The sequence below is a fragment of the Chamaea fasciata genome, unplaced genomic scaffold, assembly GCF_029207755.1.
Source record: "Chamaea fasciata isolate MVZ Bird 193981 ecotype frontalis unplaced genomic scaffold, bChaFas1.0.hap1 SCAF_9, whole genome shotgun sequence".
Taxonomy (NCBI): Eukaryota; Metazoa; Chordata; class Aves; order Passeriformes; family Sylviidae; genus Chamaea; species Chamaea fasciata.
The window spans coordinates 19,892,959-19,919,569 of NW_027094094.1; the positions used below are offsets into that span (position 1 = coordinate 19,892,959).

The 26,611-nt window shown below is 46.7% G+C and overlaps 2 protein-coding genes across 49 annotated transcripts in view; both read right to left on the reverse strand.

The window, feature by feature from the left end:
• The window catches only part of PDLIM1 (PDZ and LIM domain 1), a 44,034-nt gene extending 34,427 nt beyond the window's left edge, over window positions 1-9,607 (reverse strand). For 5 of the 7 annotated variants that reach the window (XR_010722286.1, XM_066191353.1, XM_066191357.1 and 2 more), the window contains exon 1: window positions 9,450-9,607. Coding sequence is in view for 6 of the 7 variants with exons in the window: in XM_066191353.1 (XP_066047450.1) it covers window positions 9,450-9,545 (96 nt within the window). In the remaining variant the exon portion in view is untranslated. The remainder of the gene's footprint in view (window positions 1-9,449) is intronic. The other 2 variants (XM_066191359.1, XM_066191356.1) reach the window with 2 other exon arrangements.
• Window positions 9,608-11,920: 2,313 nt separating this feature from the next.
• The window catches only part of SORBS1 (sorbin and SH3 domain containing 1), a 162,801-nt gene continuing 148,110 nt past the window's right edge, over window positions 11,921-26,611 (reverse strand). For 20 of the 42 annotated variants that reach the window (XM_066191365.1, XM_066191366.1, XM_066191371.1 and 17 more), the window contains 6 exons: window positions 24,321-25,046; window positions 22,914-23,030; window positions 17,109-17,168; window positions 16,289-16,347; window positions 14,934-15,046; window positions 11,921-14,141 (listed from right to left, as the gene is read on the reverse strand). In XM_066191365.1, the coding sequence (XP_066047462.1) occupies window positions 14,074-14,141; window positions 14,934-15,046; window positions 16,289-16,347; window positions 17,109-17,168; window positions 22,914-23,030; window positions 24,321-25,046 (1,143 nt within the window). In that variant the 3' untranslated portion in view covers window positions 11,921-14,073. Of the gene's footprint in view, window positions 14,142-14,933; window positions 15,047-16,288; window positions 16,348-17,108; window positions 17,169-22,913; window positions 23,031-23,065; window positions 23,547-24,320; window positions 25,047-26,611 lie in introns of those variants that run through there. The other 22 variants (XM_066191400.1, XM_066191404.1, XM_066191397.1 and 19 more) reach the window with 3 other exon arrangements.

Genomic DNA, 26,611 nt, shown 5'->3' on the forward strand with positions numbered 1-26,611 from the left:
ACCATATCTGGGAGCAGTCATTATAAAAAACAAGATATATCCCTAAGGATATCATTAGAACAAAAGGAGCCTGCAGGAAACAGTGCGGGTCCTCTCCTGTCTCTGGACCTTAACTGAGTCACTTGGTTTCTTGGGGCCTTTATTTCCTCTGCTACTAAAGAAGGGAGAGAGGCACATTACTCACCCCTGCAAGGAACACCAAGCTCAGTACACTGTAACCATGATTCATTTTCAATCAGACAAGCTGCCAAAGGGTCAAGAACAACAGTGGATTAACGCCAGCACTGGAATACTGCTTGAGACTCAGCCACACAGCTTGCATTTCAAGACTGGTAATTATACGATGTGATAGGCTGGTAGAAACGACCATGTATCACCAGGAACAGCTAAGCCACAGCAGCCAGGGACAGTGAAACACTGAAGCCTCCTGGGGAACCTCCAAGAGTCACCAAGAAGAGCAGCTGGCATTCACAGTGACATCTCAGTGCATTCCCAGTGCTTGTGGTGTCAGTTCCCTTCTGTGTCCGCTTCAGAGGAATTTGAAATGTGAGTGCTCCTCTCCATCAGATAAGAGCCACTGGTAGCACAAGGGCTATTCCATCCACTCAGGGACTCACATAATCCTCTCCCCTAAGGACAAGCTACAAGGCTGCACGAAAAGAAAAAAAAAAAAAAAAAAAAAAAAAAAAAAAAAAAGAGAAGCGTATCTGCCAAAAGTAAACACGTTTTAAAATACAGCTTCTTCAAGTCTGGAAAAAACTTGCCCTGAAACGCAACCTTCCACAAACTGCTGCCTACAACTTCCAGCTCATACTGTCTGCCAGGACTGGTCACAGCAAACATGTCTGCACAAGGGCAGGGTATGGAGGGAACCCACCCCCTATCCTTGTAGGATGATTTATAGCTACTAATAATGTTCCCTTCCCCCCTCACTGTAAGGTCTGGGCTTATCTCAGTGCTGTCAAGCAAAAGGCGTTTCTGTTATTGAGTGAGGAGCACAAAGCTGTCACTGTGACGTTTTCCTGCTTTTATTTTGGTCACATCCCTGCCTGGTCCATGGGAAGCAGCAGGGGCAGGCATGTGGCTGGGGAGAAAGGAGGCAGAGGTGCTCAGAGCACTGGCAGCTATCAGCCAGCTTACACAAAAAGACTCCAAAAACGAACAAAAGCTTCAGGCTAGCAGGGATCCAGTAAATTTTGTGCCTGAAACTGCTTTACTCCTGCTCTCAGATGATCTAAAGCTTTGCCCCAGCCTCTCTCCCCTCTTGACTGAGCATGAAGCAGAGACCAGCAGGAGCCAAAGGAACAGCAGGCAGTGCCTTGCACACCTTCTACATTCTACAGGTGGGTGATGCAGTATTGAGGACAGAACTGCACTTCTGCATGGACAGGCAAGGAGGGCTGAAAGACACCGCAAGGAAAAAAAAACGGCAAACACAACCTTGCACAAGTCACAGCCTGTGCAAAGGGACAGTCTCTCGTGTCCTTCAAAAGAGCTCCCTGACTTGGTCTGGGCTTCCTCCACTAGGGTTGAGCAGATGGGAACATGGGCAGACTCACTAGGCACCAGGATCCTCCCAGTACCAGAGACACCATGGCTGGGTGAATAAAGCTCTGCACACCTTATAACATCATGCCCAAAGGCTTCATTTGGAAAGGAGCCATGCCCTACCTTGGGGTGATTGTTCCCAGGCAACTGGGTAACACGGCCGTTAGGTCATTTTGCTGTTGAACAGACAACGGTGAGACAGGCAGAGCAGCACTGATCCATGTTCAAAATAGGTCCCAGAGTGTGCTTATGGTGAAGCTCTGCTTGGGTGGTGCTCTGTGCAAGAAGTCTACTACAGAAATAATCTAGATACTTACAACCAGACAAATCAAACTATGTCCTTGATACCAGCTCAGACACATGCACCAGCATACGGAAGAAACAAATAATCCCCACAACCTGTGGGTTTGATTGTGCACTCTTTATTCATGCAAAACTCAAGGTAGGTAGGTAACAGTTTAGACCAGTTATAGGCTTGGACCCCTTCTTTAAAAAGAGGTCCACAGGTTCAGGATTGGTTAGGGTAGAAGAAAATCACATTACGTTCTTAAACTACAAAGTGAAGCTGTGCACATGTGCTCCCTCGCACACACACTTTGGGCTCCACCTTGCCAACACCACCGGGATTTTGCAAAGCCCATGTGACCATCTCCCAGACAATTCACTTGCTATTATCTGCTTGCACTGGTGGCCAAGCAGCAAAGAAAGCACTATGAAATACCAAGTCTTCAGAAAGTCTTTGGGCAAGTGCATTTACAATAGAAAACACTTTGATTTAGCAGTGGGAGAAACATTTGGCTGCTTATTCAGCTCACAGAACTTCTTCATAAAACTTCTGTCTGTCCCAGAGCTTGCCACACACAACCACATTTTATATTTGATGTAATTCCCTCCATACATGCTACCTAACAAGCTTTGTAGTCCCTGGACAGGGGTACATGGTGCCTTTTTTCCTCCTGCAAGCAAGGATCCAAGAGGCAGCCGTGGGGTATACTGAGTGAAGCTGCTGCCCACAGCAAACTAGAGGGAGAAAGGGTGGGAAGCATTTTTATGAAAAGCAGCATAACTCAGCTCCTTTTGACTCAGTGAGTCAAAATAGATGGGTGGGTCTAAAATTAATTCAATTTTTTCTGGTCCTCTCCCCTCACCCATTCCGGCACCCTACATGCTCACTCTGTCAGCTCTTCACAGTTTCTCACAGACCCTGCAGCCTCCGGCATCACTCATCAGTCCACACCTGAACACATTGCAAGAAGTGATGAAGAGATAAAAAAAACGAGAAAATTAACGTCAGCCAAGAACAAGATCTGGAGAAACTGCACCTATGTGTGTTTGAGAGGAAAACCCAGGTCGTTGCTGGAAAGGACAGACATGAAGCAACAAATTTCCAAGGCCACCAGCAACAACCAGGCATCTCTGACATTCAGTTTAATCCACCCCACCCACACACACTGCTCTTTTACCATGAGTAATGTCCTCAGGACTGGAGTATTATGCTAAGCAGTCGAAGTTTCTCCCAGCAAAAGCATGCAGCTGGGTCAGCAGAGATCAGAGGCTATGAGAAAATTCAGACAAGCACATTCTCCACCCCTTCTCTTTAGGGGAGCAGGAATTGTATGCCTTACAACTGGCTCCAGGAAAGTTCCCTTCAATGCTGCTCCTGTTCTCTGCACCATTACAGCCTGGCAAGGCTGCAGCCCAAACCTCACTGGCTGCTCTGTGCTGGCCCAGATCACACCATCACCAGGAGACAAGAAGGGGGTCATACCTCTGGCTGGTGAAACCCCTGAGCATCAGCCCACCCCAGTGGGGTCAGGGCTTCCACAGCACAAGCTGCTCTGGCAGCCCAGCCCTCACCCTCCCGCCTGCCTTCATGCCCTACCCTGACAGCCAGAGGAGCTCTGTTAACACAGACAGGGGAAGGCATCAGACACTGCACAGAGAGGGCTGACCTCAGTAAGATGGTTTAAAAAGACATGGGTGAGAGGATTTGCTCAGACACATGCTCAAATGGTGATCAAGGAGATACTCAGCCTCACACCTTCTTTTGCAACATGTCCCACATTAAAACAAACAAGAGATTTTTTACAAGGCCTCAAAAACAGCTGACTCTTTCCTGTTGGTTTATTTCATACTCTAAATAAATCAACACATCCAGTAATCAGCAACCATTAAAGATACTGTAGTCCAGAACAACATCAATTATTTATGCAGTTTAGGGCTCCTATAATTCCCCTGTTTATACTGGAAAACAAACAAACAAACAAACAAACAAGATTTTCTCCTGTTATTTTGATTCTGCACCCTTCAAATCCAATTCATTCTACATACCATATTCATTTCTTGATGGACAAAGTGATTTTTGAGGGTGAAAGGTACCAAGGAGCCTGCAGCAATACGTAACTAGATATCTGGGAACAAAAAGAACTTTCTTCCTCCCAAGAAGTGCAACATTTGCTTTTGTCACCTCAAGTTCTAGGGCTTAAAGTCGCACATAATGCTGGGGCTGGTACATTCACTCCAATCGCAGAGTTCTCTCTTCAGGCTCCTTGGGTAACTTGGCCAGAACAAGGTGGGTCAGACATCATCAAAAAAGATTATACCAGTCACAAAGAAGAGGTACAGAGAAAAGGGAACTCCAAAGTTTAGGTGACATCAAGCTGCTGCAAAACCAACGACAAATTAGTCCGAATATGTGAACTAAGGAAAAGACAACCTTGGTTCCTAGGAAAGACAAGAGTATTTGCACCAGCATGTAACTCTGGCAGAAGGCATTTGATTAGTATCCCCAAAAATTGTAAAAGTTTTTTTCAAGGTAAAATGCCCCCCCCCAGACTCAGAAACCGGACTGGAAAAGATCAAACCTCTCCTGTGCCTCAAAGCTCTTTGCCTTTACCCCAAGAAAATTTGCTGCTTTGCCCTTGCTACAATTAAGGAAGATTTCTTTTCATCCAAACCCTGGTAGTCAGGGAGATCAGAAAAGTCTTTTCCTCTTCTCAGCAGCCATTCGTACCTTTGAAGCACAGGGTTTTCCAGCAGCTGCTCAGGAAACTGCCAGGATTGATGTTGATTTCAAAGTCTGCAGGGGCACAACCTCTGCTCTTCACACCCAGTGCGCTCTGAGAGAGCAGACAGGACTCCCTCCAAGCTAAGGCACAAGGCATCCTGCTGTCCTCTAAACACCAGCCCAGCCACCTCTGCAGGCCAGAAGCTCTTGGCAGGTGACACTAATGACCATTGTTCCACAGGCTCTTATCAGCTGTGTAGTTGTGGAGCAGCTCTGCCTGGCATGGCACAGCAGGGCTGGGGCTGCCACAACCCCCACCCCACCTGCAGCCAGGTAAACATCTCAGCAGGAAACATAAATCCACCCTCACCTTGCTGTAAATCCCAGCAGCTCTCCCCAGCTGCCTCCCTCTGTCCAGACAGCCTCAGAACCCCAGCACAATGCTGAGGTGTGCAGTCACAGGCACAAGAGCTGGACTGCGTGGCAGAGGAACTGCAGCCAAAGGTGTGCACAGGGGGGGACCAGCCAAGGCTTTCCGGGCTGAGGAGGAAAGCCAGCCCAACCCAAAATCCTATCACATCCACCACACCCCATGTTTTCTTTGGCAGAGGGAAGGCCAAAAGGCTCCACTCTGGGAGCAGAGGGTTGCCTGGAAAGCCCCAACTCCCCTCATGTCTCAGAAAAATAATCTGCAGCCAGAGTCTCTTTCCAGCTGGGGAAGAGGCTGGAGCCCAGCCCCCAGGGCAGTCACTTGTGCCACCGGGCTGAGCCCTGGCAGGCACCAGAGGGAGGACAGAATCCAGCCATCCCATCAAGGGATGCCCATTAGCAGCGTGTCCAGTACCAGCAGGGCTAGGGCTCTCCCTCACCACTGGCTCCAGAATGCCTTTGCTCAGCTTCTTCCTGCAAGGGTGACTGGCTGACAGGGTAAGGACATCAGCTGGTACCAAAGCTAAACCTGGTATCTTTTCACACCACAGGATTCGGTGGTGTGATTTGACCATCGAGTCCAGTTTTACCACTACATCAAGCTTTAAATTTATAAAGCTGGTTCAGAGGGCCATGCTTAAAAAGAAAACCAACACACTCAAACACCCAATTATGATCTAATTCCTTATTTTATATAAATTTTGAGTTTTTAAAACACCATGAATAGATAAAATATCAGACTAAGCAGGGATGAATTCATGTTACAGTGGTCGAAATCAGCAACAAGCACCATGCTGGGATTTCATCTTTTTAGTGTATTTGCGTAACTGGTCTGTATTGAAACCATTTTTTCATTGGAAAACTGGTTTTATAAGACAATGCCCAATTTTACAGGCACTGAGAGACACCCAATCTTAATGGGACTGGGAGGTTTTTGACATGACAAAACAGCAAACATCTGTTCCTGCCCATATTTTGGGTCAGATGTTCAAGATCCCTACCACAAACCACAAAAATCATCTCAATAACAAGGTTTATCAGACAGTTCCATGTAGTCAGCTGGAAACAAAAAGCTTCAATGTTTATCCAACTCAAATGCAACCAAACAGGCAACAGCTCATGTTATCTGAGGAATGGAGGGGGATGATGTCTGTCAACTGCACTGCTTTTCAGACAGCTCCACCTCACCAGCGTCTCTTATACAACGTGCTGCTTGCTTCCTCCATCAGCTCCCAGCCTCAATGGGATTTAAATTAGCATAGGTCAGCTCTGCAGAAACTATCATCCCGTACTCATATCTCAGAAAGAACTTTCCTCAAATTCTACCCCACTGACTCACTGCAGAGTATCCCACAAAGAGGAGTAAAGACAAGGGCCTTTCCTGCTCCCGTAGGGCAATCCAGCAGGCTTTGGCACAGGGTTCATTAGACTGATCTACGCAAGTTTGGGGGTTCTTCTGAACAAAGACTGCAATTAAGTGTCCACCAGAACCCTACAATTTCAAAAAGAAATGGAAGCCAGAAATATCTGTGAGGCATCTGCCCTAAAGAGAAGGGAAACTCCATAAAGTAAGTCTCAGGAGCAGCACTTGTGAAATCCCCATACTCAGCTCTCACCAGGAAGACCAGTCCAACACAACTAAGAAACCAAAGTGTTCTCACAACAAGATGCTCGCGATGTATTTGAGCCTGAAGCAGTTTTGAACACATATTTCAAGTAGAAAGTGAGGTAGGGCAGTGATAAAAGACAAGGTGAGAGCAGTTGTGGAAATGCCACAACCTTTAATCTGCTGCTCCTCTAAGACACAACCAGATATTGCTACCATGCAGCCACTGTCAGCCAGAAGACCTTGGTCAGGCTCCTCTGGTGGCTCCCATGCTCATGGCACTGGTGCTCCTCATCCTCCTTGGACCCAGCACTGCAACACTAAGCTTCAGTGACTTCCTCCAGAGAACAACTCAAACGGTGCTGCCTCCCACCAACAGGACTACATTCAAGTAGAGCTGCTCCCTAGCTGACTGGGGAGCTTGAGAAGCCAGAAGCCACTAGCAAGAAGCTGAGGTACAACGGTGATGAGGGCCATAAATACCAAGATAAGCTCTAAAGCTTAAGAGCACAAGGATGATGGTGCCAGAAGTCAAACATGAGCTCCTGGCAGGCAACGCAGGCTGAATTTAGGCACCTGGTTCAAAGAGAGTTGCAAGACACCCAGTTCAGGTCTATGCCTGGATGGATGTCTCTCCTGGCATCCCATCATGCCAGCACAGGGAACAGCATGGTGATCCCATCAGTGCATCACTGGGACAGGCTCCACCGGCTACACGGCACAGCGCTGACCCTACACACAGCACACCCAAATTGCAGAGCTCTCAGCGTCAAGATGCTGCTGCTCCCCCACGCCCAGGGCAGGCAGCCCAGCCCTGTGCACCCCCACTAACAGCGCTCCTCACGAGGACATCTGCACACCCACCACCTCCCACCTGCTTGCAGCACAAAGCAAACACAGAAGTGCCGAGGAGGGAGAGCTGCAGCCTCCCATGCTCCCAGGGTAACGCTCTCATCACAGGTTACAGCCTCCCCACTCTCTCACTGGCCTCAGGTAGCCCCCCCATCTCATACCACAGTGGGACCAAGGCTCTCACAACCCCTGGCAGATGTCAGTCCTACAGCCAGAGCTCACCCCAACCTGCGAGGGAAGGAGGGCTCCGTGCCCAGAAAGGTGAAAACATTAAATAAAATAAGCAAGAATATCGAAGTTCTAGCCCTGTAAAGTCATCACACAAGGAGGAACAGACGTTTTAAAACAGGTAAAAACTGGATCATATTTTTTTTTTTTACATAGTAAGGGGAAGATTTGCCAAGAATTTCACTCCTGAGCCCAGGAGAGAGATCCAGGAGCCTTAGGAGCAAACCACAGGAAAGATTAATGACTTGAAGTCTGGGAGGGGAAATTAAAAGTGTAAGAGGGGTCACAAGAGAAAGACCCGATAAGAGCTGCTAATTGTCAGCATGTACGTCACCACCATCAGAGAGGCTATTTCACTACATTTTAGTCTCCAGGGTCACAATTTCTCATGAGGTGGTTATTTTTGCCGCTTTGCTGATCTATGTCCCTTGGTATGCGCCTATCAGCATTGACAAAAGCAACCAAGAAGAGGTAAGGGCAGTGAGGTAGGGCTTTAGATACCCTAATGCCTAAGAGTCTTGGCGGAAGGAAATGGCAATAATTACCGTAACAATGAAGTAAATATCACTTCCCTTACAGTAAAGCTGCTTTCATGTCCCAAAAATGCTTTAGAAAAATAAGGCATTATTACTGTAATTGAAAGATTACACAGAAAACTAACAACTCGCCCCCCACCTCCCATGGGTTTAACAGCACTTGCGAGCTCTACCCTTCCTGCAGCTGGCAGCTTCCCCCGTGGCACCCGGGCTCCTTCAGGCAGTGGGACCCCATGGCAGGAGATCCCGTGGCAGGAGGCATTTATAAAAATTCACAAGTCTGACCATCCTGGTCTTCTTGAAGGGCAGTTCATGTAAGTTCAAGTTCCGGCATGTTCCTCTTCCCGCAGCTCTTCCTCACCTGGGGCACGCGGGCACTTCAACACTGTGCAAAGCTGGCAGAGCCGGGGCCCAAGGCGAACGGCAGATCGCTGGACGCCTCTGTCCTGCCGAGGAATTGCAGGAACGGGGAGCAATTCCTTCAGTCCTTCTCCCATAGGGGCGGCCTGCAGCCAGCCCCGACAAGAGTCTGTGCAAAGCCCCCCAGGCAAAGCCGTGCGGGAGCAGGAGTTTGGGTTCGGGGCCCCACACACGAGCCCGCGGCTCTGGCCGCCCGCAGGGCGCGGCCCCCGGCCGGGCCGAGCACCTGTGGGTGCAGGTGGGGACACGACAGCGAGGCACCGAGCACCGGCGTCTTACAGCCAAACGCCGGGGCACAGGAGGACAAAAGCCAGGAACAACGCTAAAATTGTTTCGATGCAAAATTTTTGCCATTTCCTAACTAATTTCTCTTTAAGGGGGGGGGGGCAAGAAGGACTTCGAACAGAGACGGGCAGAGGCACTAAATACACCTTAACATGGCTTCTGTAAACAAAGGCTTTTAACTACACAGGGCAAGCAAAGGCTGGCGAGCATTCAGCCCACGCCGGTGACACGGGTTCCCACAGGGTGGGCTGCCAAACCCGAACCAGGCGCTGAGGGGACCCCCGCTGTCTGCAGGGTCCCTATGGACTGGCTGAGGAGGGAGGTTCGGTGGGAAGCAAAGACCCCGATCTGCTACAGGTGAAGGGGCTGCGTGCGCTCCCACCGATTTCTCCGTACACATAAAAAAACCCCAAACAAATTAAAAAAACGGGGGAGAAAAAGACAACCCCGCGCCCTGCCCCGGCTCCGCCGTTGTACCACCTGCCAGCCCGAGCCGACCCCGGCCGCCCCCAGCCCCGCCCGCCGCCGCCCATCCTACCCGGGAGATGGCGAGGGGCTGCTCGAAGTCGCGGCCGCCCACCAGGCGGAAGCCCCAGGGCCCGGGGCCCGAGAGCACGATGCGGTGCGTCCCCATGTGCGCGCTGCACCTCTCGGCTGGCGCCGACAGCCCCGCCGCCCGCACCGGCCGGGCCGGGCCCGGCCCGCCCCCGCCCCGCCCCGGGGGCAGCAGCGCCCGCTGCCGCCGCCGCCTCCCCGGCTAGGAGCCGCTCCTCCGCGCTCCTCCGCGCTCCTCCGCGCTCCTCCGCGCTCCTCCGCGCTCCTCCGCGCTCCTCCGCGCTCCTCCGCGCTCCTCCGCGCTCCTCCGCGCTCCTCCGCGCTCCTGGGTCAGGCCCTCCCGGGGGAAGGAGGCTGCCGGGCTCGGGAATCCCGGCGCCCCCCACCCGCTCCCTGCTGGCAGGCGGGACAAGCCTCCAGCAGGCAGGAGTGCTCTGGTGCAGCGTCTCCCGGACAAACGCTCTCCAGCCTGGAGCGGTGTTAACTCTGAAACCTAACGGGGGCGATGGAAACAATCGGATGAGTGAGGGCGGAGCCTGGGAAGGCTATTACCGCTCTGCTAAATTATCCCAGGTTCACTAATTTAGACAGGGGTTTGTTTATCTCTAGCGCCTTAAGCACGGTACCACCTACAAAAGGAATTCTTCTATACGGCTTTTTCAGCCAACTTTCTTAGCTGTGAGTCAGTAAAAATAGTTGTTCTAGTTGCATGGTAAGCCCTCAGTAATCTGACAGTGGACAAGTGGGAGAGGTTGGTCTCAGTAACGGCACTAGCATTTACAATCCGAATGCAAGCATTGCTGCTCATTTACTTAATGAATACAGCTCACCCATAAACAGAACATCAGCGAGCTGCAGCTGGAGCTGGGATTCAGCCACAGCTGGGGAGCGTGGAGCAGGCAGCAAGTAGGGATGATGCAGGTCACCCAGGTACTGGTTCTACAAGACGTGGCCACAAATGATCCCATCGCAAGGCAAACCCTTGCTTTTACAATCCCCTTTTGTGGCTGTGCCCTTTTTCCTGCATTAGCTCATCTTTTCACAGGTTATTTCTTTCCAGGATCCATGCATCCAGACAATTCATCTAGGCTCTAGCGGAGAGTACTTCTTCCACCAGATCACTGGCATGGCACTTGTGGCAGTGAAGAAAGTGACACCGAGAGCCCCTTTGCCCCAGCAGTGTGTGGGATCTCCAGAGGGCTGTTGCACACTGCTGGGTCACCTTCCCCTCTCTGCTTGCCCAGCTTCTGCAGTCACTAGCACCTCTAGCTTCCTTACCTGAGATTAGGTTAGAGAGTGACATCAGTAAAGACCAAAGTTCAGCAGACACAGAGGAGTTTCTCCCCTCCCTGTCCAGGCTGCTGTAAAGCAAAAGGCAAGCAGTGCTTGTCAGCGCAGCAAAGCCACGGTCAGGCTATCCTTTGGCTTTTATATAAAGTAACCTGTGAAACAAAAAAGGCCTCGTATCTGTGTGCTTTCTAAAAACGAGTAAAGTAGCCTGAGGCTTTTGCTGTCTGGGAAGTTTGGTTTTAGGATTGGCTTGTTTATTGTTTGACTTCCTAAAATCATTGTGAGCGCAGCCATGCCGTTTATCTGTGTGCCTGGCCATCCGGTCACATCACCACAGAGTGTGAATCTGTTGCCCAGTTTTGGCTTAGTCTGAGATGGAGGTCTCCAAAAAGTTAAAACTCCCTGTGAAATACCAGTCTTCAGGGTGAGCGCAGTCCTGCACAGGCACCAGACAGGAGCCAAACATGGAGGTGCAGGATGCATTTTTTTGGGTACTGGTGTTAGCAGGCCCCAGTGAGCCCACCCAGGCAGCTCAGGTGTTGCCTTCCCTCACTCTACTCCCTCAGGGACTGTTCCCTTACACAAGACACACCCAAAAGTCCCAGCTAGTTATATTGCTGCAGGGCTGGGAGACGTGACATGATCACCACAGACCTTGCACAAACCCCATGAGTTAATGCTGTAGCCATACCTGCCCTGTCAGGGTGCAGCTACCAGATGGCAGTCTTAAAGCTTTTTTCAGGATTAAAAATGCACATGGTAATCCCAACATCAATCGACATCCCTTCCTACACAGGTTGGCATTTGGAATTTCTTGTCTGACTTAAATTAGGTGGTCTTTTCATCTGAGATCACAAAGACCCTTTGTAAACCAGTAGACAGGGGCATACTCCTGACCTCCCAGGTCTTCGTGCATGCCACAGCAACTGTATCCTGACACCATGTTAGTGTGAGCTCTGTGTGTAAACCAGCATTTCCTCTGCTTTTACACCGTGGTTTCTTTAAGCAAAAGTCACACCCAGCCTACAGCTCAGGAAGAACTGGCGAGTTCAAGCCAAATCACAAGCAGGACTGTCAGGTGCAGTGCGGACACTGGAGAAGCCCATGGCAGACCCCCATAGGTCAGCAGGGATACAAAGCCACAGCAGTAAAAAAGTGCATTGCTACAGGAACAACCAGAGTAGATTTTATTTAAGAATTTGTACAAGGAACACAATAGTAATTCAATAATTCCATTTATTAATTGTCAAATAGTAATCCACTGCAATAAGAAACAAAAAATCAACACAAAAATAAGTTGCGGTTTGTGTGGATATGTGTGTTGTGTGTGTGTGTGCGTGTGTGTGTGTGTTTGTGTTTAACTTAAACTGGCAAGAGCAAGAACAGAAAGTTAACCTTTAAATGAGTATGTTATATACAATCAATATCAACATGTTACTTTGCTGGATAGATTTATTTGGTGTTATCCAATCTTACCAACAGGCCTAAACATTGTTGCAAATAACTGGAGGGCAAACCCAAAGCAGAACAACAAACCCATAAATAAGATGCAGGATTCAAGATATCTCCTGCAGAAAATAAACAGTGGTGCTTTGTGTCATATCTGAAACCCTTTCATAATGAATATTTAGTGCTAAAACTCTTCATGTGAACATACATGGAATTCTATCACTTAAATAAAAGTGGAAAAAAAATCCCAACCTTTCACAACTGCCTTTTCTTCCCTCCCTTCACTCAATGTGTTTAAATTATTTCTCTATACAAGGTAAGTACATTGTCTGTACAAAGTTAAATAAATATACATATTTACAGTCAAACTTCTGAGACACAATCTTCTCTTCCGCTGACTGAGACGGAAGACAAGCTTACTTATTTCAAACCCAGGAACATGGCTAGTTTATCAAAACATTGCAAGTCGTGCTAACAGTTAGTTGTAGTTTACTCTTAATAAATCTGTATAAAAGCATCAGCATAAAAATAGGCATTTTATATTATTAAATACGGCTTATGACAAAATAGCAATCTAACCTTTTGCTATTTGTACGGTAATTGTAGGAAGCAAAGTCTGATAGAACTGGTTTTGTTTATGCTTTTTCTTAATAACAAAAGGTCTATCAAAAGAGTATTCATAGTGGATTTACAGGCAAACATACAGCCAAAGCCACGTTTTTTTTTTTTTCCTTAAGGAAATCTATGTAACTGGTAATAACTGCTGGGAACAGCTTTCCAAATTGATTAGACTTTTTTGTATGGTTAAGAGGCAGCCAAAATGCATGTATTTAGTTGACCTACCATCAACACTGTAACCAAACTGAAAAAAAAAAAGGCACCCTCAGTGATACATTGCTCAGATTTATCAGAGCCTTTAAGATTTAATGCTGGGAAAGAAGTAAAGTCTCCACCCCAAGGCATATACTGGAAAAGGTGTGTGATCCTACAGGGCCAGCGACAGGGCAAGAGGAGCAGAGAAAGTGAACAGCCGTAGGACTCATAAACAGGATTTGCCCTCACGGATGTTCTGTTTATTGGTTCTGTTCTTTGTGCAGATAAATGTCAAAGCTAGGCTGATTCCTCTTTAAAAAACAGGACTCAGTTCATTTTGCACACAATACACTCACACACACACCCTGCATAAAAGAAAAAACCCTGCAGAGATCAGTAGTATGTTATTAAAGGGTTTGGGATTTTTGTGCATTTGCATTATGCTTTGGCTGACCTCCCTGGATTAAACCACCAGTCCCAAACTCCTTTTCCACATGGAGCTCTGCAATTTAATTGTATCAGCTGTCCTCTGCCTCTGCTGGGTCTTAAGATGCATGACATGAAGGAAGGGTTTTCTATGGAAATAGACGGCAGAGAAAAGTGAGTCTTCAGCAAGGCAGAAACTGGGCAGCAAGCCTGGCCTCCTGAACTGTGCCAATGAACGTGAGCAGCTGTGGGGCTGAGCGCTGCCCCAAAGCACTACCCTATCTCAACACACAAACAAAACCTATACCATGTGCTTCCCTGAAGCCTTCTCAGAGGTAAGTACTCCGTACAAATTAAGATTATCATCAAAACTCTTACTGGGGAAGGGAGAGGAATACACAAAGGCAGCACTGTAAACTAGAAACTGTCTCTTCTTCAGCAAACAAATCACACCCTGACTCCATGGAAGCAGGGCTACACATTCAACTCAATAGTGTACCACATAACCACATCCTCCTAACACTTCTCATCTCCTGTCTATTACATTCATAAATTGTCTGTTTCTTCACTGTTTAAAAACACCATCTGGAAAGGAATCCCATCCTTGTCATGGTGGGATCACTGCTATTTTACAGGTACAGAAGCTTCACGTAGTTGCCTGGGAAGGTGCCAAATTGCCTTGTCCTCCTCGATGTACCTGTTGGAAAATCAAAAACAAGGAAGACAGAGTAAGATGGAGACATACAAGGAAGGCTCTGTGTTTAAAAAGGTACAGGTGGCAACCTATTATGCCTGCAGGCATTGATTCCTAATACTAAGTAGGAACCCTAGTCAAAGAGACTTTTGATACAAACCAGATCACAAATAGTTCTGCTACTAATCATCTTTGGTCATCCCCATTAACAACTAATAAGGTGCTGGTGAAAGCTCCTGGGCCTATAGGTTAGAAGTCAAACTCCTCCCTGTGTAAATAAACTAATCTCCCTTAAGAAGAGATGGCAAGCCTAGAATTGAAATGTTGAGATGGAGAACACTGTCCAGATGTGCACTCCTTGAAGCTAAAGGATTTTGCTAAACATGCATTTGAGGCTGGATTTTCAGGGACTGCAACTCCTATCCATGTGTTGTCTTCACACCCTACTTGCCACTTTCTGTAACTAGTCATGGCTCCCTCAGCTTTGGAAATGCTATAGAATTTCAGGTTTTCTTGGTTCTCTCTGTTGCTCTGCCATCTGTGTAAACAAGAAGGATTGGGACGAAGAGAGGATGGAGATACTAAGAAGATAAAAAAGAAAATACTAGAGACCTAGCAAGGAAAACAAAGCTCCACCACCTTGCAGACTAATTTTAACGTTCTTGGTGGGAAACTGTGGAAAAATTTAAGTCAATTTTTATCACCATTTTGACCCCACAAACGAAAGGAACTTCCAGACTCTGCAAAACTGCTCATCCCAAAAAAGCTCTGCTGACACACAGGTGTCACACTCACCCACAAACCAGCCGTCATCACATTTCTCCATGACATCAACAATGTCACCGTCCCTCAGTTCCAGCTCATCATCATTCTGAGGAGTATAGCTGTAGAGGGCTTGGTAGCTAACTCTAAAAACCAGAAAGATACTACATGTTAGCCACTGGATTTCTTTGACATCCCTTCAGGAGGAGATGTTCCCCTTCCCCTAATTCCTATTACATATTGTTGAATGCAACCTGGACCTGCATTTGCCTTTTGAGAGGTGGAAACCAACTGCATTGAACTCGCTGTTGTGAAAAGGTCGTGGTAGTAAAAAGTGTCGTACCTACACTGTGTGGGATATGTGGAGAGCTTCTGCTCCCTTTCTGCCATGTAGTTGTCTGCACAGACAAACAAGAGTCTTCCTAACATGTAGCACCGAGACAAAGTTCAGTTGCAGACACCCTACTGAATGCAAGTCAAAACCTGGACATACTCATTCCCGGGCTAAACGAGACAGCTGTCCCCTTGTCCTGGCACATAGGCAGAGCCATAATTGACCGTATGGCAGAGCAAAGGACTTCAGAAAAAGATATCGCCTACTCTACTGCACTAAGGTTGCTGCACAAAACATGGTTGAGGAAGTATGGTGGAAACAAAACCCAAGGCTGAATCCTGCCCTGAGATGTCACTTGTACCACAGGCACTCTGCATTCATCAGAAAGGACCCTTATGGAATGAAACTAGTCTTTGGGCAAATTTCGGGAGGCTTGGGTCCCCTGCCTATGGAACATGAAAATAGAGCTGATGTGAGAAGTTCCCGCTCTGCAAAAAGCAAAGGCTCCTTTCACAAGCCAACTGCTGTGAGCGTCAGTCCCCAGCACACAGTGCAGGCTGCTGTTCTCAAAACCATCAGTGTAAGGCCCCACCAAGCTTAGTGGCAGCTCCACTGAACAGCTTTGAAAATCTCAGCCTTGGTCTCTCAGCTACCAATTCACCTGTGGAACTGGTCAGCAATGCACTGAATGGCATTGGTGTTGGGACTCTCACTGTACTGTGAGAAGCTAAGAACAGGGTTGAACACATTGATCCCTGGCATATGATCAGGTATAGCCAGTGGATATTAACTTGTTGCCAGCTTCAAGATCACAGCCTGTAATGGAGACCCAGTCCAGGATCATGAGGTCATTGCTTCAGGTGCTATACAGACAGAAAGAGCTGTCTGAAACTCACGTGGTGATACGTGGCTACTTTTGTTCTTTAAAGCAAAGCTGACATTTACACGTAATTCTGATTTATCTTCTGAAACACTGAGAGCTTTCATACCTCCCTATCTTCACCACCAGCCAGAAATAAGGGCCCTGGAAGAGATGGGAACCAAAAGAACTTACATGTCTCGTGGTGTTTGACTTCGCTCAGGGCTGGCTCCCTGCGGCTGTGCTTGAGGTTGCTGAGAAATGATGAGAGATGATTTATGGTCATTAGAGGTCACCTTGTGGCGAGAGTCAAGAGGCTGAGAAATAGTACTGCAGTAATGAACAGACTTTTCTGCAATGTGTATGATTTCATTGCAAACAGCTTCCTGTGTGGTAGGCAGCATTGACATCCAAGAACACCCAAAGGACAGTCAACAGGGGGAAGGGAGGGGAAAATACAGATAAGAAGAGATGGGACATTCCAGTTGCAGCATATAAGTCCAGTAAAAAAACCAAAACCAAAAAGAGTTGTAGATCCAGGTAAATATCCAGGTAGTGGAGTGCAGAAGGGATCCAGGTGTAAGCATGGAAAAACAGGCAAGATACAGAAGAATTTGGCATTTAGTTTGAAGATTTGTAACAAGTACATTTACACATACTTTTAAAAGCAGCAGCATAAGAGGTTGCAATTAGTTATGCAGTGGCACCATTCCAAACGCTATGAAGTCAGTTCAAGAATGCAAGGTGAGGTTGGGCTGCTCCATTCATGCATTTGGCTTCATCTAACTTATACCCAGGGCCTGGCAGCACAATTAGCCCAACTTCTCATTGGCTGTGAGTTTTTCTAATTGTTAAATTCCCTTTCTTCTGTTGCAAACAAGCAATATATGCAAAGACATAAATATGTACCTACTTTGCAACTAAAAATAGTGCTGGTATTTTATCTCTTACTGAGTGTTACTGTTGGGGTGAAGAGTGTCTAGGACTACACATCTGAGTTAAACAGGGGCCTTACCACATAGCTCTTTTCAGACTCTGTGAGATCTGGTCCAGCTCTCAATGAATGGTGGGAAGGCTGTGTGATCACCAAGCAAATGATAAGGAAGACATTTTAGCAGATGTTATATTGGTCAGAATTAAAAAAATGTAAATGGAGTGCAGACAACAAAAGAAAATGAACTCTTCCCCTCCCCATCCCAGCAACATACTTTTTGGACAGCAAGATCCTTCATTTACACAAGAGACATCAAGGCTACAGTAACACAACAGCACTGCAGCACACAGAATGCTGCAAGGGAAAGGTGACAGCAAAACAGAAGTTAGGGCAGGGAATCAGAGTGGAAGGTTATGGACATTGCTACAGCCAGAAATGGTACAACAGTATCATACTGCATTCCTGTGGGGAAAAAGAATACAGACAGGAACACATACTTGGGAGCACCAAAACTGAAAGGCCAAAAGCATGCTGGAAGGCATCTGCTGCCATTTTTAGAAAAGTCCTCAATGACTTTGACACAGAAGAGAACAGCAATTAGATTTCATTTTTTAAGAAGACCAACAGCTCAGGTCCTTAGAAGGCACAATGCCGTGTAGCCCCAACAAAATCACTCTACCCTGTACCGAAGCAAGGATCTGAAACGTTCCATTAATAGCCACAACAAGGCAGAGCTTCAGGTCAGAGGAGGCCCTGACTGAAAAACCCAGCTCCAAACACCACCACCAGTGAAGCTGCTGGACTCTGCCTGGCCTCACTCCCCAGTCACAACTCCTCACAGGGACCGTGTGTCCCAGCACACATAAAGGGAAATCAGTGTTTGCGGCTGGAGGTTTCATGGGAAAGATCACTGAAAAAGCCATACAGGTATCTGCAGCCTGGTTTTGCACAGTTTTGCATATTCAAACACCCACTGAAAGCAAGGTGCATGCTGTGAGCAAATGGAATGTCTGAGCTAGCGTACTGCCTGCAGGGCGGCATGACAAAGTGGACTGGGATACAGAGCATGGCCATGCTCTGTAATCATTCAACACAATTTTCAAACTAAATTTCACAGGCCTCAATTTTAAGCTTTCTTCCTCCTCTTTATTCACCTCAGCAGTGCCATCCAGTAGAAAGCTTGCTTTTTCATGGCACACTGAGACAGAGCAGAAGCAGAGAGTAGAGAGGTCTGTGACACCTTCAGCACAAACATGCTCAAAGACTTTGGAGAAGTGCAGAGTGATGAGCTCATTTCTCTCAAAGCTCCACTGAACCACATCTTGGGCCTCTGGAGCTGTGCCCATCACTGTATTAAAGCAAACCATCTCTTTTCTCAAGGACTGCAACCCACTCGAGGCCAACCCAGCCCCACAGCAACTCCTTTGTAGTCAGCTCTACTGTCTGGAATCTGGGATCACTGCCCTATGAAACAATGCTCTGTTACCATGCATATTTCTAGAGAAAGAAATTTAAATGTAAGTTCAATGTACTAATTGAAGTGGAATTTGCAATCAATGCATTTACTGTGGAGCTTGAAATCCTCACAGGATTTCTGGAAGTCCCTCCTGCCTATCATCAGCCTTGAAAGGCAAATAAAAAAATAACAAATTTAAAGTCAATATTGTGCAGATCAACTGGATATAGTGCATCAAATCTGATGAGACCAGAGCTAACTCAGGTGGTTAAGCAGCTGGAAAAACCAATTTCCAGACTGAGGCAGCTGTAAGAATGGTTTTGGGTGTTTGTGGGTTTTTTGTTTGTTTGTTTGGTTTGGTTTGTTTTAATTCAAGAAAGTGCTTCTCTGTTCCATACCAATAAATTGTCTGCTAGAATTGTTCCATGAGTTCCTAAGACCACATGGTCAATTTCCCATTGACTACTTGTGACCTCCCTGCGCAGCTTTTCTTCATAAAAGCATTAATATTGATGAATTAAATTAGTTATTTGAAAGCTAAAAAATTGACATTGCCTTTGAATGTTCCACAGTGCAGGTTGTATCTGCACCAGGAGGTGCCACATCAGAACCCTGGTCACATTCCCTTTCCTGGCAGGATCCTCATGGGGACTTCCATGAGGCAGCTGGGCAGGGGCAAAGCCCAAGCAGTTCCCTGCCCTCCTATAGTAGCTTCCAGTTCCTGACAAGACACATGACAAACTGGATCCCCTCTGGCCTCTCCTCTAGAGATCCATGCAGCTCCTACCAAAGCAGGAACCCCCAGGGCTACAGCAGAGCCCTGCAGTGAGGTGATGAAACACCCCACAGTCAGCAACTATGCAGCATCAGCTAAACAGGATGAAAAACTGACCAGAGCAGATCCCGTAATTCTGGGCTGTAAATCTACCACTCCACTAATGTTAAAAAGTGACCCTGATAGCATAATCAATGTGGCTTTTTAATTTTTTTTTTTTTTTTTTAGATCAACCAACCAAATGCTACATTTTTCTTTCAGGGAGGAAAGAGATTAAAAGGAAAAAAAAAAAGTGTTACATGTCCAAATGCTCTTCAAACATGGGTTGAGACAGTCCATGTACTACCTACAGTGGTGGTTCCCTTCTGCCAGAGGTGGCTGAAGAATTGGAAAGCATTTGGCACAGCTCCAAAGTATAAAAGACTTCCCCCAAAACCCTGAGCCAGCCCTGTAACTGCTGAGGCTAGCTGAAGGCCCTACAAGTGACCAAGTATTCACAACCTGTGAGGACATCTCAACTTTTACCCACTCAGCCACGCTACGTGCTCTGTTAAGACTAAGTGAATAAACTCAAGCAAGCGCTTAACTCTCTATGTCTCCATGTCAACAGACTGTGTATACAAATATGCAGAACAGTACTAAAGCACAGCTGGCCAGTGTTTCCACCTCATATGGAGTTTGGGGATGGATCTAAAGAGTGCCACAAGTTTGTAAAATTACCAGAAAAAGATTCTACACTAAGAGCCTAGAAAAGCCTTAAGGCAGGTTTTAAATGTTAGGAAGAATGATGCTGGGACTGCTCAACAGTGCTCTCCCTGCTCCTAGGGAGGTTCAGTGTCTGCAGTGCATCTACCCATTGCAGCTCTTGTTTATGTGTCTTCCACCCATTTCAGGTGGGAGTTAAGGAACTACATAAGCAAAGACAAAGCTAAACAGAACAGACTAATAGACACACAGGACAGACAGACACATTTGTGTTCACTCAGAGGAGGGCACTCATCAGCAGTGATGTTTCCACACACAAATGAAGAACCAAGAGCAGGGAGGCCTCCCCAGCCCAGGCGAAACAAAAGGGAAAACCCTGCACACACCAAGCCCAGCTCTGGCAAAAGCGAATGGAGATCTGGCTGAAGAGCTCTCACAAAAGACACTGAAAAGGCTGCAGAGTGGAGCAGCCTGACCTGAAGGCTGTCACAATCAGTGGAAAGACTCCCCGGACCCTGGATCAGAAGTTGAAGGCTGTGTCTACACCAGAAAAAGGCATTTCCCTTGGAATACAGGTACCAATGCCTGCTGCAGGCTGGGCAGCTCTGCCTTGGACAGCAGGCCCTCAGCGGAAACACTGCTGTGCTGAATCCGTGGAGCAACAGAAAATCACTGGAGGAGGAAAAAGTTTACCTTGGACACGATGCAAAGCGAGGAACATGCTAAGGGTAGTTGGTCTGCACTGGAGAACATGGGATCTGAACATCCACCTCCCCTCTCCACCAGCCAAAAGCAGGTGAAATTACCACTCTGCCGGAGTGGTTCTGTACAAGGGAAAAGGAGCAGATGGGTCCTACCAACATCCCTCACGGTGCCGATACAGGGACGCTTGTCCAGCCAATCCTGCCTTCCCCACCCCACAGCTGCAGTCCAGCCCCAGGGCCAAAGCCACTGCACTGCTCACACACTTGCTGGCACCACTGCTGCTGTCACACTGCGCTAATAGGACCTCGGAGTAGAACAGGAATTAAACAGAAAATTCCTGCAGGTTCCCTGAAGGAAATTAATTTGGTAGACTATGTTACTCCTTGATAACATATTTTACTAGAATATATAAACAAGTTTTCTGTAAGGTATATTTGAAATACCTTCACGTGCTGTGAGGTAATTATTTTTTCTTTTTAATTGGACTGTGAAAGCAAACAAAAGGGAACTTCAGAACAGTTTAAAGAGTCAATGCAATTTATATGTTTACTTAACGTAACAGGTAAGAACACAGTCCTTACACCAGTCCTATACCAAAGGGTCTTAAACCTACAAATAACCCTGGGTCAGAATTTCACAACTGGAGATGTTATCCATAATGAGAAAGAAAACTAAAATTCAAAATCCTAAAGTACCTCCAACACCAGGGATGGACACTAATGGAAGGAAAATCCAAATGTAATGTCTCATTTCCATGTCTGCTAAGTGCTTTTCTCATTCGATTAAAATCAGTTGAGAGGTATAGACTTTTGAAAACCCGCCAGGGTATTACCTGAAGTTCTGCTGAAACCATCAGCCTCTGTATGGATCGCACAGATAATGAGAAGCCATTTGTACATATAAATACCACTCCTGCTCCCTAAACAACTGTAGACCCAGAGCTGAAAAGGAGGTCAAGACTATTGCTAACGTCACATACAGTTTTAACTTGACACTGACAATGCTCTGATTGTCAAAGTATATAAAATATAAGCAGTGACTTGACTTTGACACCAAAGAAAGGCCATGAGGTCTTATTACAACCAGGTGGAACACCCAAAATAGAACTGCATGCCAATCATCACTGGAGAGAAACATCTTTGTCTAAACGTGGGTCTTTGCTCCTGCTCTTTTGGATCACATATATCCAGTGCAAGCACCAGCAGGACCAAGCAGATCAGAGCTCAGGAGAAAGGCCAACACAGGAAACTTCTATGGATTTTGAACATGAAGCAGAATATGTATGCTACTGTACTCAGATATTGAAAGTGAAAGGGAAGCAGGAGGTGGTTGTTCAGAAAAAGTTGTGCAAGCTTCAAGTGGAAGAAAATGAGTAAAGGTAATGGGAAAATTTCAGGGTTTAAGCTGTCTCTCTCTCTCTTAGTCTAATCAACAAAGTAAGTAACATTGGAAACTACTTCCCACATTCATCCTGCATGAGCAACTTGCTTCCCCAATACCCATCACTACAAACTCGGTCCAGTTTTTGCTAATTGTGAACTTTCTGTTTCAAATATTGCCATCTTGTGGAAGCTGCCTTGAAGGACTGATGAGGCACCAGCAGATGTAAGCATTGCTCATTCCCACACTCTGGGCACCCCAGACACAGCGCTGAAGTTGAGCCATGCTGCACAGACCCTACTGCATCCCTCTTCAAAAGCGTTTGTAGCTCTCAGCAATAGAGCTTAGAACCTCTGAATACTACCTGGGAAGACCAGAGCAGGCCCCCAGCACTGTGGATACCAAGTTGTGTATGCCTCATCCCCAGCTCTGAGATGCTCAAACCCTGAATCCTGATCTCAGGTGGTTAAACAATACCTGAACCAAATTTTCTTGTGCTACACCATTCCTACTAAGAAGGCCACCAACACTGCCTTATAACGCAATCAAGCTGTAGGAGCTCAAGATCAGAACTAAGTAAGCTGTGAGTTAATCTTTTGGAAGAACTGATAAACAGATCCTCAGCTGGTACAAACATGGAGAAACCTGGACTTGATCTATGTAGATTTGCAGCAGCTGAAGATTTTGCCCATACCCGCCCTTCTGCACAGCCTCGAAATAATTTTTTTTTAATAAAAATTCTAAATTAGAGGAAAATTATCTCACCTGTGTAATCAATGAATGGCTAAATAAGCATATGACAAAACAATGGCATGGCATGGAAACAACTCTAAGGAATGGAAGAGTAATCAGCAAAGATGATTACCTGTGGCTTATTGACTCTGCGTGTAAGTCTGGGAGGTGGTTGTGTTGTGACAGTAGAGGAAGAGAGGGTAGAGGAAGAGAGAGGAGCAGATGAAGAGAATACTTTTGAGTCTGCAGTCTTTTGAAGAAAAGAAAAATTGGTCAGCTTGGCACATACTCTCTTATCACAGCCACTGCTAGTGATAAGAGCATCTACTATCCAGTAAATTTGAAACACACACAGCAACAGTAACTCCATGCAAGGACAAGTGCAGTTTCCAGTTGGTTTGTCTGAGCTGACCACCTCACTCTGTTTTAAACATGCAGGTTAAGTCTAAAAAATGCTGCTAAAATATATCTGCATGGTAAACAGTACAGTCTCGACACAGCTCCCAGTAGACTTCTGGTTATGATTCAGGCAGAAATCAAATTATTTGTCAGAAGTTTTCCCAGTGTGAAACATGTCATCTTGGAAACCCTGGTTTCTCATTATTTAAATTTGGCTAGATACGGTATGTCATGGAGGCTACTGCAGTGCATCCAAGACAGTATTTAGAATTCTGTGATTTCAAATTCTCCAAACTTACATTCACTGGGGTATTGCAATGTAATTGGGCTGGCTGTATCCCACAATGGGCCCCAAGGCAACAGAGAGCTGCAGAGTAAAGCATATATCCCAAACAAAGACTGAGGGCTGAAGACAGGTTGCAGAAGCTACTGGAGAGTTCCCTCTGTGTTTCCTCTAACTGTAACATACAGCTACATATAACTAAAATCTCTTGGGGAAAAGCCTCACTAGGTCTAATTCTCATTTGTGGCTAAAACCTTTCATATAATTTTAGAAATGCAAAGGTAATAACTTCCTCTCAATACATAGATAACAATCAAGACTCCCCTTAGTCATGCACATCCCAGTCTAAGGTTCACTAACCCATAGGCTCCAGGATCAACAGGGGACACCTTTTGTGATTCTAGGAGCCAAGCCTATGTTTAAAATGCTTTTTGGTCCTTGGCTTTAGGAAAAACAAATTCTATAACTAAAAATGATTCACTTCATACTGTAAAATCTCTGGTTAGCAAGAAATTGCCTGTATTCTACACAGTGGGCCTGTGTGATACTTTCACCTGACACATCAGGTAATAGCCACTGTCTGGGATAATCACCTCATTAGATGTGACTGATTGTGTCAGTCCTGTGTTATCTATTCTAAAATAATTTTCTCTACACTGCTCTTGAGCCCTCTTCCAAAACTTTTTGATCTGCTATCAAGGGAATGCCACTGGTGACCCCTGAAAAAACGTCTTAGAATCATCAAAATGACATGTGGCAGCCACTGGCCCTGCTCTGTCAGCAGAACAAATCTCAACCCACCAGTTAAACAAAAATTAGCAATTCAGAGCAGCGCACACACACATGCAGGAGAAGTACCTTCTTTTCCCCGCTTTGAAACTTTCCCGTATCACCTTTCCTCATGTCTCTTTTCTCTGTTTTACCTCCCTGAACAATAGCCATTAGCTCCTGACACAACTGGTTGTCCTCAGAGGAACCCACAGGTCTCCTTTCTGGGCTTGCACGCGTGTCTAGTTGGGATGGTTTCAGGCAGCGCTCAACAGAGATCTTGGGGACAGCGTGAGCACTCTGCTCGGGGTGGCTGCTGCCCTCTCCTGCCTTTTGAAGCCAGGCTTGGCTGGCAGTGGTATCACGCTGCTCTGCGAGGATGCTTTCGGGGCTCTCCACTGCCCAGTGAGAGGAGTTAGAGTAAGTCACGCTGGGAGAAGGGGAGTCAAACTTTTCTTCGTTTTGTGGAGTGGCCTGGTACAAACTGCGGGCAGAGGACTGAGGTCTGGATGAGGAAGAGGGCAACGGGGATTTAATGGACCTGGGGGTCGAGGAGCCAGAAAGATGAGAATGGTGGAGGCTGACTGTGGGGGAAGGACTGGCTGCAGCAGAAGGCGAGAGATAGTCAGTGTGAGAGAGGGAGGCTTCAGGCGGAGGAGGCAATGGAGGAGTTATGGCAGGAGTGGTGCTGGGAGACACTCCCACAGTCAGAGCAATCCACTCGGATGTGACCGCCTGCACCTCTGGAGACAAAGCGCGGCGCGCGAAAGGCAAAGGCGGAGGAGTTGGAGTATGGAGCAGCTCAGAGTTGGGAGACTTGAGGGAGACAAAAGCAGGAGAGAAAAAGAAAGAAATGAACAAAAAAATAATAAAGGAAGTACAAAACCAAGCAAAAGTAAAAAGAAAGAGAGCAAGTGTGGAGAGAAGCAGATCTGTGACCACGTGCACAAGTTTTCTACCGATGGGGTGCTGTGTTGGAGAACATGCTGTCCACAGCTACTCCAACCACAGAGTACAGCCCGTACCTGTGCTGCTAAGACCCTTCTCCAGCCTTTGACAGGATCCCAGACACAAAACACCTTGTGGCCTCTGACCTCATACCGTAAGCCCTAAGTCCCTCAGGGAGCAGCTGAAGCCACCGTCATGATGGCAGACTGCAGCATTTAACTGGCTTGGCAGCAATAGCTGGGGCCCCAGCAACTCACACTGTGGATCCAGCCAGAATTCACTGCTGCAGTGAACTTTGACTTTATCCAACTCCAGCATAAGCAATGCCTGCTCCTCAGGAAACATGCACTGCAGAAGCTGCAAAGGAGAAAGGGATCAAAAAAGCCAGCTGTGGCTATTTGCTCTTCAGGTCACTAAAACAGGCCCTTTGTAAGGGCAGAACACACTACCAAGTCCTGCCCTTAGCTTTTACCACCAGCAGCATCAGTGAGAACAGCTACATTAGCACTGGTCAGACTGTTACTCAGTCCTCAGCCAAGTCAGGCAAAAAAACAGGGGTGTACTGACTTTGTAGGGGAGGAATCAAAAGAATAGCAAAGGAAACTAAAACAAGGTGGATATGATCCCTTCCGTCAAAGGGAGAAGCTTGCAGGGAGCTCATGGAAGATAAGCCACAGCTATGGAGAGACTGCCAAGCTCATAGAAAAGTCAGCTGACGTCCACTTTGACTGAGAATCCCAAACAAGCAACAGGATTTTCCTCTTTACACAGTGGCTAAGACTAAAAACACTCTTTTTAGGAAAGATCCAAACAGACAACAGGCATGAGTCATAGCATCTTTTTTCCTATCCTTTCTGTACCATATATCCCTTCCTCCCAATCCCAATTCTCCACTTATGTTTCTTGCAGTCTTGACCTTGTTTTGGTCCCATGGTTGAGAAGGAGATGCACCAGAACCTCGTGGCTGTGACCCAGAGATGTATGCTGACCTTCCTCTGGCATGAGTATTTGCAGGATGGGAGCAAAACTAAGGGATTTAGAGACTCGCTATCTCCCTGAGAAGTTTGCCATGGCAAACATTCTGGGATCCACCTGCTGCTATTTTGATCTCTGCTTTGAACTGCAGAATGGTTTATAGTGAATCTAATATTCATGGAAGATCCCAGACTGACCTGCTCTCATAACCTGACTCCATTTAGCAGCAGTTTCAAATAATACAGGCTGTTCTCCTGACCCTGTCTTCAAAAACCTTGGTCATGAGTTAGATCCTGCAGGGGGAGGTATACAGCTTAATTCAAGCTGACTGGGATCAATATAATGACCCTTACAAACCATAGCACTTCTTAAAACCTTACAGACTATGACACTTCTAACAGTCATAATATAAAATTCCCCTCATCACAGTAAAGGTGTGTGAAGTGCAAACATATAAT